Consider the following 18,789-nt stretch of genomic DNA (forward strand, 5'->3'; position numbering starts at 1 on the left):
AAATGTATCCCATACTCACAGATTTTTAAGTCCAACATAAAATCCAACCTCATTGTCATTGATACTTTCTAAATTGCGCTGATTTGCGATGTAACTGTTGAAAAAGCAAAACAGATAGAAGTAAGTGGATCCTTCCATGACTTTGACTGCTCAGAGATCATGCACTGAGGTATGAAAGTCAGTAATGATTGCTGACCTACTGCAATTAGTTCAAAGTCCTAATTAGAAGAGCAGACGTGCTCCTTAAAATCTTCCTCATCATTTAAATGGTACTTTGTGGGACGGGGAGCAGCTCAGTTTTACACAGGGGAAATGAAGAAAGCAAGTCAACCTGAAGGCCAAATAAAGCTGCATTACAATGTCGCCATCCTCCAAAACATATGTCTCCTCATGGATTTAACAACAACAAAGTGGACAAGTTTAAAGGTAGTACTGAAGTTATCCCCACTTACAATGAGGGACAATCAGACTTCCCCAGTCTTTTCGATTGTGTTGTTAACTTAATCACATCTAACACTTAGTTTTTCCCTGACACAAAGTAATTTCAGTTCTTTTTACAGGGTGTGGCAATGGGGAAACTGAGAAAATAGTTTGTACTTCATGTACACAAGCAGGAATTAAGAGAAGAGAAACTGCCATATTAGACCAAAGAGCTGAGTCCACTCACGTATCATTTACCTCTGCCTAAAAGAATGCAGGCATGTCTTTGTATTATCACCATGTGAGATCTATGAATATCCAGTGACAACCCACAGACTGGAAATTAAAATGTTCACAGCAAATGTATCATTACTTCTGCAGAAAGAAGTTTCACCCTGCAAATCATACAGTCCAGGAAGAAGAAATAAGTGGAAACTGCAATTCTTCTGACATTATGGGCAGAAAAGTATGCCTGATTTAAGGCATGCCTTGCTAAAGAGTCCACACATTTCAAAAGATAGGCCCAGTCCCAGAAAAACTTAAACAGAGATTGACATGTGTTTTCATAAGCATCACAAACTAACCAAAGATGTGGGTTCTCCTAAAATGAGTTAGTCTTTCTTTGCTAGAAGAAAACTTTTCTTCATTCTAAGCATTTTTTAGAATGTATTTAAAGGGAATTCTGATGAATTAGTAAGAAAGTGTATTGCTCTTTTCAAAGGCAATCCATGTACCTCAGCTGATTGTGTTAAGAGAAATTCACTGTGTTTCTAAATCCCAGCAGAAGCCTGAGAATCCCATAAGTTGGGTTGGGCTCTCCTCCAAAGCTGCAGTGCTGACTTGGGCTATGCTCTCACCATGCACCAGGAAAAGTAAAAAGTTTCCCCTAATGGCATCCATTGTCCCTTGGGAAAAAGAAGGCCAATAAAAAAACAATGCGTGATGCTAGATGGAGCACATTACTACAGCATCATATGACATCGGCTGCCCTGCAAGACTTTTCAGAATAAGATTAACACAGTGTACCCATTAGAAGATAAGAGTCCTTTGTTTTTTGTGTTTCCTTTCTTGAATTTTTAAGACAGCCTGATCTACTATCTTGGCATTTACTAATCTATTTTGTTTGTTTGCTTTTTTGTGAGGTGGTAAGTTTACATATTTTGCCAAGTAACATGAAATAGTATATAAAAATCTATCAATTCTTTCATCTAAGAGTCCTGCAAGTCAATGATCATACTTCCTCTAAACATGAACTCATTCTTCAGTTAAGTATCGTCTTCTCTGTCACTTGGACCTCGTAACGCTAAAAGAAAGTTATGCAAGAGGTTTCAAAGATACCTTCCTCATCCTGTCCTCAGTTATCAAACAACAGGAATCCTTTCAAGGTCAGACAGAGATATGGAAATCACGTAAGAGCAGGAATTAAGGAAAACGGACAGTGAAACACAGAGTATGAAGAGACTCAGATTTAAAGAAAAGAAACAGAATAACCGGTTGCACTAGATAAAAATTAAGCCATAAAAGAAACCCAAAACCCTGACAAACACTGCCAAAATACAGATCCATCACTTAAACACAAGTATCACCCATCCACATCTGACATTCCAATTTTAATCACGCAAACATTTAACCAGAACCACTCACTACAAGAAACTCCAGAACCTGACATAACTTACAGTTTTGCACAAAAATTTGTTAGTGTATTACATCCTGTGTTAAGCCTCAGTGTAAAATAGTTCAGCTCTGCTGAAGCCAATGAAGCTACCACAATTTACATCAGACAAAAATCTTAGTATGAGCACACAATTTGTATAAAAAGATTGGTATTGGTCCACCAGGGAATAGACCAAACAGATTATATTTGGGAAGTAGTAGCATGAGTTTATGGTACCTTCTTTCCTTCTCTTATTGCATTCCTTAGAAGAAACTCTATGTGTGGGAGAGGAGGGCACTCTTTACTCTGAGCTGGTACTAGTTTCTTTAAGATGAATGATTTGTTATTCCAGTTCCTAGCTGAAAGAACCAAAAGAAACCATTGCTTTTCCGCAGCCATACTGGTTGGGACCCAGAATTTTTGTCTAAGTGCAACTAACTCAGTAACTGCTCTGCAATACACTTGTAAAAACTCTTGGTACACAACACAACAGTAAAGCAAAGTTCACGCAGTTGGAAGTCCTTGAAAAAAGAGTGTACAGATGTAATTTACCATAAACAGGTCTTCTTACACTTCCTTACTCACTTAACAAGCCTGTTTCAAGTTCAGCCTTTGCAGCTATGTCATAGCAGTGAAAAAGAAAAGAGTAGAATGATGTAGCTGTACCCTGTAAGGGGAAGTTGCTCTTTGGTTTAATTTAGAGGGAGATCTGAAATAAAACCTCTCCCTAACTGAAGTCTATTTTTACCTTCTTCACAACTACTCTACCTTAATGTTACTTATCATCAAACATTAATACTCTAAAAGCTTTGACTTGCAGTGGGCGACACTGAGGAATGTAATTTGCCTGCTTGCCCTTAAGAATATCCACCCTATTCTTTAACTGATCATTTTTATTGTAGCAAAAAGAAAAACATACTGACTCACGGCTGGCTGAAGTCACGTGAAGAGCTTGGAAGCTCCCACTGCACACAACAGCACTGCAGCACTGCCAGAACCTGGCTGGATAGCAGTATACAGACCACACGTATCGGTTCACAAATACTGGCTGCTGCCTCTAAATCAAGCCTGCAGCTGCCTACAAAGATATTTGCTGATTATACTATAGCATTCTGCCTTTCCTTCAATGAGTAATCAGTAAACAACAATTGTCTTCAGACCTTTAACTTAATCTCCCCATTGTAAACTACAGATTAATTCTAATAAAGGCATTCAGAATCACACACTTAGGATGCACATTGCAACCTACAATACCACGTTGATCTCGTCACACTTCAGTGGCTAATGAATAGTGTCACACACACTTCACCACTGCTACAACATTTTGGAAACAATAGCTTAAAATCCTAACCTATAAGAGTCAACTCCTCCAAATAAGACCTCCTTTAAGAGGGTGGTCTTCACTTTTGCTCATTACAAGAGTGAAAGGCTACAGATTATGTTTAACATCAGTGAAGCAACTTCTGAACTGCAAGAGCATTAAGAGAAAGTGGGTTCTGATTTTTAAAGCCATCTAGATTACTTTATTCTGTAGTAATTTCAAAAAAGCATTTCATGCCAACTTTCAAATCTTTTCCTTAACCTGAATAAAAATGGCCAGCAGAAATATGCCTTTCTAACATACTTACTCTATTTCCTATACTCCATTTGGAGCTGTAAGGACATGCTGGAAAAAAAACTAGCACATGCTGGTCTTAACAACATAGACGCAAGCAAACAACACTGTAGTGCAGCTCAAGAAGTATTCCTGTTGCCAGAAACTCCCTTTATGGGAAGCATATTTTCTTAACACTACAAAAAATAAAACAATTATATGTCTAGCTCTAGTTCATACAACTGGGGAAAAATGTTTTTTAAATTAATAAATACTCACTGGTGAAATGTGTCTGAACTTTGGGAAAACTTTATATTCCAAGTTATTTTTTCACTAAGTCTTTAGGGGACAAAGGCAGCACACTTCAGACATTGAACTGTCAGTAGATGAATTACCATTTAATGACAGGTCACATATGTCCCTAGTCTATACTACTGTGAGAGCTGTATGTTAACACTGAAAATTAAACATTGAAAACTTCCCTAGTGCCATATCTTCTTACAAACTCAAATGTCATACCAAGTTCATCAAAAGGTAGGCTAGAACTTAGAGGCATTTTCAACAAACGTAGGCCGATTCATTGGTATGCATTAAGATCATGTAAAACTTGTAAACTTGATACATCACTTGGTGAAACCTGGCATATTCAAATGGGTTTTATTTGTAGCCCCTCTGAAACCAAGTTTAAAATAATGCTGAAGTGGTATGAACTCACAGTTGGAAAATGAAACACAGAGCTACACAGTGTTGCATATTGGGAACATAAAGTTTCAGACAGATGTAGGCATCAATGGTATAACCTCTGCTCAATCAAGAAACCTTCCTGCAAAGTACCAACCTTCCTTTAGGAAGGAAACTTCTATCAAGCAATGAGCATGATATAGACACCTAAATCCAACAAGTATTCTACAGATATACAAGCTTATTCCAATTATTTTATTCTATTTTGCTTTCTCCATCTGGTACTGTAAGTGCAAGATTTCACGAGGATGACTTCAGGAAACAGAACTTCTACTGCTAGAGGAGCATGCCATAACTCAGGAAAGATGCAGTGTGTTGAGATGTGTTGAGACAATCCATGGTGGACTTACCTAGCATTCAGCAATTTTACCAGTGCTTGACTCCATCCTTGGCTGCCTGGTGTCTCCTGACAAATTCTGAGCAAGTACTACAGTGGTATTTTTTTTTTTTTTTAAACCGTGAATCACCCTGTATATCACAAAGAGTGAAAAACTGGTTGCCACTATCACAGGTTCCCTAAGGGTCTTTTCCTCACATTTAGAGTATTTAACCATAAGTCACAGAAGACTACAGGAAATAGCTCTCCACATGCCAGTACAGCAGCTCTGGAAACAACATAATCAGCTCTGGGATCTTTCTTTACACAGGCATGCCCTTTTTTTGAGCAAATCCTGTACTACACACATCCCACACTCAGGTAATGTGTTGTTCAGGACAATCTGGAACTCAGTATCTCACAGGCAAGGTCAGAGATCAGTTAATTTCAAGAATTCCCTGTTCTTGATGTACGGCTGTGTCAACTGCCAGGAGGCAACAGGGCCCAGACATTCTGCTCCACAACAATATACTATTATCCAATTAGTAGCACATAGTTGCCATTGCAAATTGATTCTCCAAAGCCATCATCCTGAACCTTAGTGCCAACCCACCAGTTTAAAGCAGAAGAAAACGGGAATTCAGTGAAGATACCACTCTTTTTTTGGCACTGCAGGAGCAGATCCACACCTTTGCTTATGACTACAACTGCCTGGAATATGGGAAGTCTATGGTTTGCCAGCCAACCTTAGTTCCCACTTTACAGCATGAAGGCAAAGTAAAAATAAATGAATATGCCTGGAATGCAAAGTTTACAGAAAGTTATTGTAAGGCAGGGAAAATGAAATGTAATACATCCTTGGTCTTACTTATGTTTCTGGCTTGGCTTCAAGATGCTTGGTTTTTTCTCTTCAGATAGCAGACTACCGAATCAAGCAAACTTAAGACATTTCATGCAGCTGTCCAGATTTAATATTTATGCCCTTGATGAGTTCCACCTTCAGAATTACTTTCCCCCAAATTCATGCAGAGCTTATTTAAGTATTTTCTCAATTTAGAGACCTGGCCTCCCCTTTGAGATCCCCAAGTTTGTACATTTGGTATTTCATCAAGACATCAATTTTTGATGTTTTTCCAGGAAAACATGAGAGCTACAGATTAGTTTTTCCTTAGCAAAGGTATTTTGGAAAAGCTGATATTCCTTTTTATTGTCAGAAGGCCAAAAAATGGCCTATTTATTCTCAAAGAGATATCCTAATCTCTGATGTTATACTTATCTTCAAAACACGTCTTCATCCCCTGTGTATGAAATAATTTATGCAGATTGCTAGGAAGAGGCTTAAACTCCTGTACAGACCCTTTATAATATATATGCTAAAAATGACACAGTAAATTAACATACAAGAGGAGAGTAGTGAATGTGCCCTTCCATTATTTCTCAACAGAAAGCAGTCATAAAGCTATTCTTTATTATTATTGTTGTTGTTGATTATGTTATTATTTCCTAGCAAGGACGAAAGAGCATCTCAAAGGAATGAATAAATACAAATATATGTGACATTTCTTTCTCTCGCAGAACCACCTACTCTTCAAAAAGTAGTAATGCAAATACTCTCTTTTCAGCACTTGCATACACCATCTCTATAGCTGTCACTGGCCTTGATGCAAATGAGAATGGAAAAACATCAGTTCCACAAAAGCACAGTAGAATTTCACACAACCATCCCTTACATGCATCTTTTTAAGTCTCTCAGTGAATCGAAATATTAAAGCTTCTTGGTTGCTGTCAAAACCTTGGAATTCTCTTCCTTTCAGGTGCACATACTCAGACAGCGACTTTCTGGAAAAAATGTCTTAGGTATCTGGACATCCTTCAGAGTTAGATAGCACTTCTGGCATAAATCAGTATCCCCCACAACAGTTTTTTTTTCCTGGCTCTGGGTTCTGACATGTTCAATATTCCTTGACTCTTTCACTCAACATAAGAAAGTCCTTCTGAAATCTCCTTTGAAGTCAGTCTTCTCCCACATATACAATTCTCAGTGTTTGACATTAATATTTGGCTTTTTTCAGTTTAAAATTACTGGCTCTTAGAATATCAAATACTCTAATCAATCTGCTCTGGATTGTTGGATCATCAAGACCTATATCCTCACCTGCTACCCTGTCCACTGTCTCATTCACTGCGTGCAGTGGACCTCATGCCAGATACAGATCAAAAAGCAGTACTTCCAAAGGGTGGAGCAACGCTGCAAAACTTAAAGCCATCTATCCAGGAAAATCCATCTATATCCTGTTAATACATTAAATTTGCTGAACAATTTGACTCCTCGCAACTCAAAAAATATTCCCCTTTCCATAAACCAGCAAAAAGTTTCTTTTTTTCTGTTTTTATTTAAGTCTCAAGAGACTACATACGGTCATAACCTCTACCCCTTTTCTGTGCAAATATTACATGGAGAACCCAACTGGTAGACGTTTTTCCATTCCGCAAATGATATCATCTGCTGCCATGGTTCACAACTGGTTTCCTAGACTCCTTTCTAATACCTGTGAAATATCTCGTGTAGCCCTGACCACAGATCTGTGTCTTCTCCAAGAGATTCTTGTCTTTTAATGAAAAACACACATGAATAGAATTTCACATTATGTTACTGAAACATTCCAAGAGGGTTATGGGTTGTCCTTTTGTCTTTCCATGATACTGACTTTCCTGACATTTACCTCTTTCTAGCACTAGAACAGGTTGCCACCTTCTGTATGTTGACATCAATCTTACCACTTAAATTTAGCCAATGCATTTTTCAGAGAGCGTTTCAACGATTTGTATTGCCTTTCACAGTCATTCTTCACTGTTTCACATTTATGTGCTCTTCACAGTTTCCTATTTCACCTCATCACATTTATTTACATTACTGTATAGTCCACTTCTCATTTTAGTTGGCCAATCTTTGGAATTCACAGCTTCTTCCATCAGCATTATTCTACTTGAGGAATCCTGTTCTTCATTTAACATAAGTAGTTTCTTACTTACACTGCATATATTAGCATAGTGATGTGTTTATTACGCTTTCTGCGCAATTGTCAGAATCCAGAATATTTCTAATACTCATGCTGACTGCCACATTGCTGCTACTGTTTCCATAACTTTCCACACCCTTGTACTAGGCCAGTTTGATTTTGAGCAAATTCTCTGTCACAATGGTACACCCAGACAACTGTCCTATGTCTTTCAGTTTTCTCTTTGTATTTCTGTATGTTTTGCTATGCGACAAATGCAATGCTCCTTCTACACTGTGATCAACTTGTACTTAAAGCCTGCTCACGGATGTATTTGTTGGTATACTTCTAAAGTATAAGGAAAATACACTCTTTTGTAAGCATTTCTTTTCCATTTGAATAGTTTGAAGTCTTAGATTACCTTCTCTACCATTTTACCTTTGAATGAAACTCTTACCCTGCATGAACCTGTTTCACAAGGTGACATCTTTAGCTACAGTCTTCAACCTTCTTCACTACCCCTGCAAAGCTGCCTTCTCCTCACCACCACTACTTTCACAGCATTCTTCATTTACCTTCAAAGCTTTTGTCACTGCTTATGAGCAGAGTAGTATATCTCTCATTCTCCAGCCTGTTTCTGCTTATGGTTCTCAGGACTGCATCCCAGTAGCAGACACACCTTCCAGCATTCCTCCATCCTACACACCCTCTGCAGCATTGCCCCTGTCCCAAGACATACATGGTGATGGTGAATTCTTCACCTGCAAATACAAGATTGATCAGCATTTTGAGGATACCTCCAGCTGTTGGGACTCTCACCTCCTAAACCTTCTATTTTAGACACTCAGTGTGAAGAGCAACACTGCTACAATTTCATTAAAAGTCATGAGAACACACAGAAGTGCTCTAAAACAGGCAAAAACCCTTCATGCAACCAAGCCATGCAAGAGAAGGAACAACTGCCCTGTCTCAATGCAGACAGGAGTGCCACAAACAGTTGGAAGAAATGTTCAGAGCAGGAAAGGAGGAGTCCACCCACACCAAACTCTAAGGCAAGTAGTTTCTGCACCTGTGCTACCTTCATATCCCCTAAATGACATAGGCTTCAGGCAACAAGACAGTCACAGCACACAAACGTGATCCAGGATTTGCAGTGGTGTTTACAGCAGAAGTAGTATCCAGCATTAATATTTTTCTATTTAGGTGCCTTGATGTTACATGGATTTGTGCCAATTCAAAATGTTTGCAATCTGTTGTAATTTTATTATATTTATAAATAATGCCAAAAGCACTGCCAGCCAGTCAAGGGAGGGGATTGTCCCACTTTAGTCTGCAATGGCTGCACCCCAAATATTGTGTGCAATTTTGGGCACCACAGTATAAGAAAGACATTAAACTATTAGAGACCATCCAAAGGACAGCAACAAAAATGGTGAAGGGTCTTGAGGGGAAGCCGTATGAGGACCGGCTGAGGTCACCTGGTCGGTTCAGCCTGGAGATGGGGAGACTGGGAACAGACCTCATCACAATCTACAACTTCCTCATGAGGGAAAGGGGAGGGGCAGACACTGATCTCTCCTCTATGGTGACCAGTGACAGAACCCAAGGGAATGGCCTGAAGTTGTGTCAGGGGAGGTTGAGGCTGGATATAATGAAAGAATTTTTCACCCAGAGGGTGGCTGGGCACTGGGAAAGGCTCCCCCAGGGAAGTGGTCACAGCACCAGCCTGACAGTTCAAGAAGCATTTGGACAATGCTCTCAGGCACATGGTGTGACTCTTGGGGATGGTGCTGTGCAGGGCCAGGAGCTGGACTCAATGATCCTTGAGGGTCCCTTTCAACTCAGCATATTCTGTGATTCTGTGATATGTGCACAGTAGAGTCTTAGAAACATGCTTACTTACTACCACTCTAAACTTAAAACACTTAAAGCATATGCTTATGTACACTACATAGTTAGACCCATGGAGTGAACAAAACTGCTCCCAGCTGGAAAGTACAGTATATGTGTTTACCAGGTGAAGATCACCGTATGCATCTTGTGCTCCAAAACCTGTTTATAAAAATTAGAAGAGGTAAGACTGGAGAGGAGAATAGGAGATGAATATGCAATAGACTATTCACCCACCTAGTGGGTGGAAAAACTGAGGGGGGGGGGGGGGGGGGGGCGGGGGGAAGACATCTTTGTATGAGGTTGAAGACCACAGATTTGGAGGAAATGCTGTAAATAATGCTCCAGAGGTACCAGGTTCAATTTCTTCCTCTCCCTAAGGAAATATGATTCCAGTCTCTCAGAAGATACCATATTTACAAAGCCATCTGAAAGAATGTTTATGCTGCTCTCATTTTTGCTTTAATTGAGCACTCAGTGAAGCAGGAGCAGGACCCAGCTGTCTCACTACACAAATAACCATCACAGCCTCTTAGCTAAACAGACTGTCCTGCTCTCTGACCCAAAAGCACATTTGAATATTCCATGCCAAAGAAGGCAACTCAGACAGGAAGAACCAAGGCAAGCCCACATCTGTACACCATACAGGACCAGCAGTTAAGATGCTGACATGCAAGACCTTCATTCAGACCCATGCTCTGCTTCTAGCAGAGCAGCTCTTCGCATGCATGCTGAAATGGTTACCTAGGACCACAAAATCAGTTTACTCCACAGTATGACCCTGCTTGCTAAAACAAAGGTCTTGCTTTTGCCCCTCACTCCAGTGACCTAAGTCCCCAATGTTTTCTTAATAGCCAGTGGAGATGGAGGGGGATGACTGCATTGGGTAATTTGCAGTGGGACCCTAATTCAGCCTCCTGAATCACTTCCTGGAAGAAGCGCGTTCTCCATTGCGGAGAGTAGCCAGCTGAGTTAAGTGCCTTCACAGTTAGTAGGGAGTTGCCAGATTATAAATGCCAAGGCCTGGGACAGTCCCAGACATGATTAGTAAGTCCAGCGCATGACGCCCACAGCACATGCTGTGGAAAGGTCTCCCAGTCCATGCCCAGTAAGCCTGACAAGCCCAGTTTGTGCACATGATTTATCCACATATGCTTGCTGCACTGTCTGGCATTCAGAAAACCAGACAGTTGTTGCAAAAGAATGGGAAAAGTCACATCCTATGCACTCTTCACATGCATCTTATTGTGCAACATGGGGCAACCGTGCTCCGCAAGATACCCGCTGAACACTGCCTTACTTAGTTTTACAGGTATGGTTAAGAAATTAAAAAGGTAAAACTAACTTTATTTACATCTAAAACTGGAAGATTTTTTTTGGCTCACCTGTCAAACCAAGAGGAAAAATAGGTGACTTTCCCAGCTTCAGCTACAGCTCTGTGGACAGATCCTTCCATAAGGAGCTCAGAAGCGTTGCCATTTCACTGTTGTCTATTTCAGCAACGGACTGACTTAATGTTGATTAATGCATTGCCTTTCCTTTATTTATATATCAGACAATTGTACACAATGAACCATATATCCTCTATGAATTCATAGCAGGAGCTGCAACTTTTTTTGCACATGGAGGTTCATTCCAAAGCAAAATTATCTAAAATATTGTAAAAGGCTCCTTCCTGAAATACTCAATCTCAGCTTCCACTTACCTCAACGTATTTAGTATTCATACAGAATGAAAATACAATGAAAGGCAAAAAACTCTGCAAGTCAAAAACACATCAAGTAATTGAGCAACAGGCCCCATCTCTTCCAAACTTAAAAAAAGCAAGAAAATTCCTGAATCAAGCTTCCTTTCATCCTTCACATACGTATTCTAAACTATGCTGGTGAAACGCTAATTCCATTCATTTTAGTCACTGACTTTACATAGGCCAGAATCCCAGCCGCAGCTTCCCCCTGCAATGAAAAGCATCTAACTACCTTGCAAGATCAGGACTAGTTTGCTTTAGCAAAGTAAAATTCAACTTACACCACTCAAAGATTACAATCTGTCAAAGTGCCTCTGAAAATAGCTTGGACACCTTTGAGCTGCTTCCTTCCATCCTATCTTACTTCTGAAGAAAAAAAAATCTCATTACTTCAGGCCCTGTCTAGGAACAAAAGAATACTGACCTGAAACCTGATCTCCAAGAATTTATCCTAACAATGAAAACATAACACAGAAACATATATGGCTGAATTGGTATTAAAAATATTTAAGTTTCAGCTATAGCCTCTGTAAATGATCAACACTCAATGCAGGTAATTTTCTTACAAGAAAATAGTAAAAAATAAATGCAGAATTTCCATGGTGTGACTGCTTTCCAGTAACTCCACTACAATTGTGCAATGTGACCATGAGATGATTGCTGAATTCAGCACATTGCACGGAGGAAGCAGAGCAGCAAGTGAGATGGAAATCCTGGATTTCAGGGGAGATAACATTAGCCTCTTCAAGGATCTTCCTGGAAGACTACCATGGGAACAGGCCCTGCAGAGAGAGGGGTTCAAGAAAGCTGGTCAATAAATGTTCAAGCATCACCTCCTCCAGGCTCAAGACCAGTGCATCCTGACAAGTAAGAAATGGGGCAAAGAGGGCAAGACAGCTGCATGGATGAGCAAAAATCTCCTGTCAAAAGTGAAGCACAAGCAGGAGAGATACACAGGAAGTGAAAGCAGGAACGGGACACTCGCAACAGACATAGAGATGCTGTCCTGATGCGATGCATTCACATGTGCTGAGGAAGCCGGCAGACAGCATAGCTGGGCTGCTTGCAGTTGCCTTGGAAAAGTCATGGCAAGCAGGAGAGGTGTCTGTGGACTGGAAGAAAGTAAATGTCACCCCAGTCTTCAAAATGGGCAAGAAGGAGGACCCAGAGAACTTCCAGCCAGTCAGCCCCACCTTGACCCCTGGAAAGATGATGGAGTGCCTCATTCTGGAGGCCATCTTTATCCACATGGATGGCAAGAAGGTGATCAGAATTAGTCAGCATGGATTCAGCAAAGGGGAATCATGCTTGACCGACCTGATTGCTTTCCATGATGGGACAACTACCTGGATGGATGAAGGGAAAGCAGTGGCTATTGTCTACCTCAACTTCAGCGAGGCTTTAGATGCTGTCTCACACGATATCCTCACAGGCAAGTTCAGGGAGAGTGAACTAAACGAGTGGACAGTGAGCTGGATTGAGAACTGGCTGAATCCAAAATTGGCAGATCCCAAAGAGCTGCAATCAGTGGCACAAGGTCTAGTTGGAGGCTCATCACAAATAGTGTCTCCCATGGGTCAATACTGGGCCCAGTGTTGTTAAATTTGTTCAGCAGTGACTCAGAGGGACAGATGCCTCCTCAGCAGGTCACAGATGACACAAAGCTGGAAGCAGTGGCCAATACCCCAGGATGCAGCCTTGACAGGGTAGGGAGATGGGCAGAGAAGAACTGTGAAATTCAACAAAGGCAAATGGAGGGTTCTGCACTGGAGAAGAATAACCCCAGGCAACATCACAGGCTTGGGCTGATCTGCTGGAAAGCAGCTCTGAGGAGGACCTGGTGGACAACAAGCTGCCCATGAACCAGCAGTGTGCCCTGGAGGCCAAGAAGGCCAATGATGTCCTGGGGTGCATTAGGAGGAGCATTGCCAGCAGGACAAGCGGGGTGATCCTGTCCCTCTACTGTGCCCTGGTGAGGCACATCTGGAGTGCTGTGTCCAGTTCTGGGCGCCTCAGGACAAGAGAGACTTGGAGCTCCTGGGAGAGACCAGCAGAGGGCTATGAAGGCGATTATGGGACTGGAGCGTCTCTTATACATAGAAAGGTGGAGGAAGCTGGGCCTGTTCAGCCCTGAGATCAATCAGAGGTGACCTTGCCAATATATGGAAGTATCCGAACAAACAATATCAACAGGACAGAGCCAGGCTCTCCTCGGTGGTGCCGAGCAATAGGACAAGAGGCAATGGGCACAAACTGATGCACAGGAAGTTCCACCTGAACATGAGGAAGAACTTTAGTGTGCACTGGAACAGACTGCCCAGAGAGGTTGTGGAATCTCCCTCACTGGAGATATTCAAAAACCATCTGGACACAACGCTGTGCCATGTGCTCTAGTGGACCCTTCTTGAGCAGGGAGGTTGGACCAGGTAATCCCATCAGTAGTCCCTTTCAGCCTGACCCATTTTGAGATCCTGTGATACTGTATTGTTCTGTTTAACAGTATCTATGTAAAAACACAGAATCTCCATACACACATTTCAGGACAGGTAGTAGTTTGGTTTGCCTTTTGCAGTTTCTGAAAATAGAGGTTCACAATCAAACAGGAATTAAGATGCGTCCCAATTATATATGATCATATATAATTTAATTGCAGTGATGTACTACATACATTTGGATGAAGAGATCTTCAGAAACGTAACAGCATCCTGTAAAAAAGCATATTCACAACCCAAGCAGTAGAAGGTTTCAAACCTCTACGGAATTATGTCTCCATTCGAAATGCATGTAAATTAGTGAATTTACAATCTGCTTTGCGTTTTAAAGGACAGTTTTTAAAGAACAGTTTTACAGAGGTAACAAGCTAAATATACATCTAACATCAACAACACATTGAAGCAGTTTTACAGTTCTTTGCTCCATTTCTCATTTTTTATTACTCATTACCTGCTACACTCCTCCTGCTCAGGCAAGGGTATCTGGATTACCACCTTAATGGCCATACTCTTAGCTATTTGTGTAGTTACAGATGACAAACATGGGAGACACAGAACTAGAGAACTGCAATCAAAAAAAAAAAAAAAAAAAAAAAAAGGATGGGGGATCCCTCTTTACTTTACAATGAAAACCAAAATGGAGAAATCAGGTCCATGTTCAGTTATGTAAAATTTTTTGCTCTACAGTGATTAGCGATCCAGAACATTGCTAAGATACTTTCTCTGTTACACTTGTCAGCATAAAAATAATGAAGAAAAAATAGAACCTGAGAAATCTGGAAAATGCCATCCTAAAGATATCACAGGCTGCACTGCCAAGCCCTGTTTTCTCATTAGGATGGAAAAAAATGGAAGTTTCTTAAAAACAATGTACTCAAGACCAAATCCTTGAATTTATACCAACATCTTTCATTTCAGTACATTCATCCCAAATCTCTCTCAAAACTCTTGGGTGACCAAAGACATAGAGGGAGAGACAGTGTTCCTGCCACCCTGCCCAGCACTGAGTGTCTCCTGAAGGATGCTTCTGTCTTCCAGCCTCATGAGCTGTTTTGTCTCAGCCTGCTTGAGACAGCCTCAGTGGAGGCCCTCAGGAGCCCTATCAGTCCTCATAAACCACAAGGGCAACATCTAGAACAAGACATACAAAAGGTTCCCTGGGAGCAAAAAAAATGAACATATACAAAATTCAATGTTTTGTGATCCTGGAGTATTTTTAAAGCCTAGAAATTACAAAACTGGTTTTCACAGTGCTTACTTTTAACTCACCTTAACCAATTACCCAGCTCTTTAAAGGAAGTTTAAAAAAAAAAAGGGACAAATTCCTAAAGGAAGTTATTACGTCACCACAGTCCAAAATGCCTTTAATAATTCGTAGCTTGATGCCTCATGTATTATACAATTCCAAGTCACCAGAAATAACTTCTCAATCCAGCCAAGTCATGCAATGATGCACAGCCAGAAGTTGCTTTGACGAGGAAGGGGCTAGAGGTTGAGGATCCTTGTAGACAGTTTTATATTACATTAAATCTACAACAGCCTCAAAATCTAGAATAAAAAAGACTCAAAATACCAACAGCTCTGAGCTTCAATGAATTTAAACATGCCCTTTTTTTTAGTACAAGCTCACGTGACTTGTTAAATAATTTACTCTATAAATTACTTATCCTGTCTTACTTATTAACAATTCTAGAGTGCTTTATATAACTGCATTAGAAATTTATTTTGTGGTTTTGAAATGTACGCAATACACAATCACCTCTCTTTTAATAGGCAAGAGCTTAAAAGTCGCCTACTATTTTGTTGGCAAACAGTTCTTCCTGAAAAACACCAATTAATTTCAAACCTCATTCACCTGAATAATCATAAGTAAATATATTAATGACTTGATAACAGAACTGTGAAACTAGGCCAGGAATATACTTGGTACTGCAAGTCACTTTAAAATCAAAGTCTTTGAAGAGTCACGTACACTGAGATACAACAGCAATAAATTTTCCTTAATGAGAAAATATTACACTGCTCCTCTTACAAGAAGTCCTGACCACTCTAAAAATTTCTCATTTACTATCCTTTTAATATTTTTGTATGAGTGATCTTGACAAGGACTACTTATTTGCTATTGTGCCTGCAAATGCATGGGTTTTACAAAACTGATAAAGTCTTTTGCTTTTGTCACTCTTGGTCCTTGGCTTTTAATGTATCAGTGACTGATACCACGATCCTAATGCAGAACCTCACTCTGGAGTTCAATTTATCTCCAATAATACGAAAGTGACCAAACAATTATTACAAGTACACTTTGTTATGATAAGCACTGGTACTTGCTTTCCAGATAAAGACCAGCCCACATCATCATCTTAACCAACTGGGCAAATCTAAAATCTATCTTATTTACTGTAATAGAAAACTATGCAAGAACAGCCAGGAAGAGAAAGAGTGAGAGAGATGACTAAGAAACACCAGGCATAAATACTTTTATGCCCTCCCACACCAAGTTTCAGCAGCTGGCCTTCATAGGGCTGATGCAGAAGTACCCTCTCCATAGATTTGGATGCTGTATCCAAGCAGGAATCAAGAAATACCTGGACTGGGACAAGACTGCTTATAAATTCTAAACCACAATCTCCACCTGCGGACCATAATAGAGGTGAAGCACCTGGGTGTGGTGGAGGCTGCTACAGACATGGTACCTCATCTCTGCTATTCCTGCTGCACCACCTCATCTCTTTCCCATCTCTTAAAGCCAAGTAGAAAACCCTGGCTGCCCACTCACATCCTGCCTGCTCGGTGCCATCCACCTGGCCCACAGCCAACCCTCTGCACCACCATGGGCTTCACATACCACCCTGACCATGCAGTTATCCCAGCACTCCCAGTGCCTGTGGCTGGGGTAAGGAACTGAACTCAGCACACACGCCCTGGGTGCCTGTGGATGTTTTGCCTAGGACTGCAGGATCCACTCCTGTCAAAACCAGGACTGATTTCAATATACTCAGGAAATACACGGGAATAAATTCTTCAAAATAATTGTCTTACACTTTTCTCATGTTATTTATACCAAGAGTAATTCTACCAGAGACCAATGGAATGTATCTGCAGAGCACATAAAAGAAGATCCAAGCCTGAAGCTTCACAAGTGAAATGCAACACTCCAGTCTCCTAAACCTGTTTCTTAGCTAGAATTAAGCAAGATCTGCAGTGTTAAAAACGGCTTGACAAGCTGTACCTACTGTATTAGAACTGCTTCTGTACATACTTACTGTTTACCAAGCTCACACAATGAAATAATGTGAAAACTACTGCAGTCCAATTTTTAATTTATGTCTATAAACTAATTAAAGGGCCCCTGTGTTTTATGTTAAAAGCACGCATGAAAAGACCATCTTAAATACGTGCAACAGCATCTCCTGCGAAATCCATGACTCAAAATTATTTTTAGATCACCAAATACAACAACGTGCAATGTCACAGAATGATACAGTAAAAACCAAGAAGAAATGTAAAGACAATGATGCTCAAAAAACCCAGGAAAATTAAAGCCAAAAGTATCAATGCAAAATGACTAGACATGTTCTAAGTTGATCATGGAAGAAAATGTATTTACAGTATGTGTTTTCTCTTCTGGCCTTTTAAATCAGAGATAAAATTCTAGAGGAAAATTGCTCTGTTACTTCTAAACAGAATGCACTGGATAAAAAGGCTACCAAAGCCTATAAAAATGATCACAGATGCGTAGCTCAAAGTAATTTTTTTTCTATTTAAGCAATCTACAGAACATTACATAAACATCTGAATCAGTAACAGTTATAACTCAGAAAGACCATTTCTTTATCACAGGTCCTAAAAAAATCACCCAAAGGTAGGCCATATATGAGTAGTAAAAATGAGTGCCTCCAGCTTTTCCCCCAAGCACATGCAGGGAAATGCAGCAAATTGACTCCAACGAACTGCAGGAATGTAGCCCAAAGGCTAGAATTTAATCTAAAATCACACCGTATTTCACAATACTTTTTTATTGTTTCTAAAAGACACTGAAAAACAGAAGGATGGAGAACACAAATAGTGAGAAATCTGTATAGATTTGGACCAAACACGCTGGTATCTTTTACGTTAAATGCCACAGAAAGCAATTCAAAAACAGGGGTACGGAAATATGAGTGAAATAGCTTGAGAAGGTTTTTGTCCCAAGATCTATCATCTACCCATGCAGTATCCAAAATTTTTTGCTCTGCAAGAGGCTTTCTTAGGCAATGTACGTGCATGCCATAGTGCTCTGAGTGGTGAAACGATGCAGGACTTAACACGAAAAGCTACGTAACTCCCGCACCAAATACTGTCTACGAGGCCAAAGAGGATGGAAACACCACATGGGAATGAGAAGAAAAAAAACTTTTTTCCTCACGGTTAATTCGGGTTCCCTAATTCCCTCCCAGTTGCTGACAAGCAGCACTACGTTCATTCCTCTGCAGGTTTTGTATTTTTTCCTTCCAACCACCTCCACTGAGAAGGTCAAAGCAGGTTCGCATTCCTATGGTTAGGGCACGGAAGGCAGTTTACTGTCACTTTTTGGCGCATCCCTTCCTTTACTTTTCCTTTTTTTTTTTTTTTTTTTTAATAATAGTAGGATAATAAAACACGAGAAATATGGGGCGAAGGGGAAGCCACCCACCAAAACTCTCGGTTCACAGCGATAAACTGAGGAAACGAAAGTAAAAAAAAAAAAAAAAAAAGAGAGAGAGAGAGAAATAGAAAAAACCCTCTGTTTCATACCTGCGGCCGCCGCAGAAGTGCGGGCTGAGCGGTGAGCACCGCTCGGCAGGAGCTGGGGCAGGGGTCGGAGGTGAAGCCTCAGCCCTGTCCCGCTCCCCAGCTGCCCCCGGTCCCGCTGCAGCCGGCGCCGACCCCCTCCCCGGTCTCCGCATCGCGAACAATT

At 40.6% G+C, this 18,789-nt stretch overlaps 1 protein-coding gene across 7 annotated transcripts in view; it reads right to left on the minus strand.

The window, feature by feature from the left end:
• NTRK2 (neurotrophic receptor tyrosine kinase 2) overlaps positions 1 to 18,789 on the minus strand; it is a 201,032-nt gene that overhangs the window by 181,154 nt on the left and 1,089 nt on the right. For all 7 annotated transcript variants that reach the window (XM_039566951.1, XM_039566957.1, XM_039566952.1 and 4 more), the window contains exon 2: positions 20 to 94. In XM_039566951.1, the coding sequence (XP_039422885.1) occupies positions 20 to 94 (75 nt within the window). The remainder of the gene's footprint in view (positions 1 to 19; positions 95 to 18,789) is intronic.

The sequence above is a fragment of the Corvus cornix genome, chromosome Z (genome assembly GCF_000738735.6).
Source record: "Corvus cornix cornix isolate S_Up_H32 chromosome Z, ASM73873v5, whole genome shotgun sequence".
Taxonomy (NCBI): Eukaryota; Metazoa; Chordata; class Aves; order Passeriformes; family Corvidae; genus Corvus; species Corvus cornix.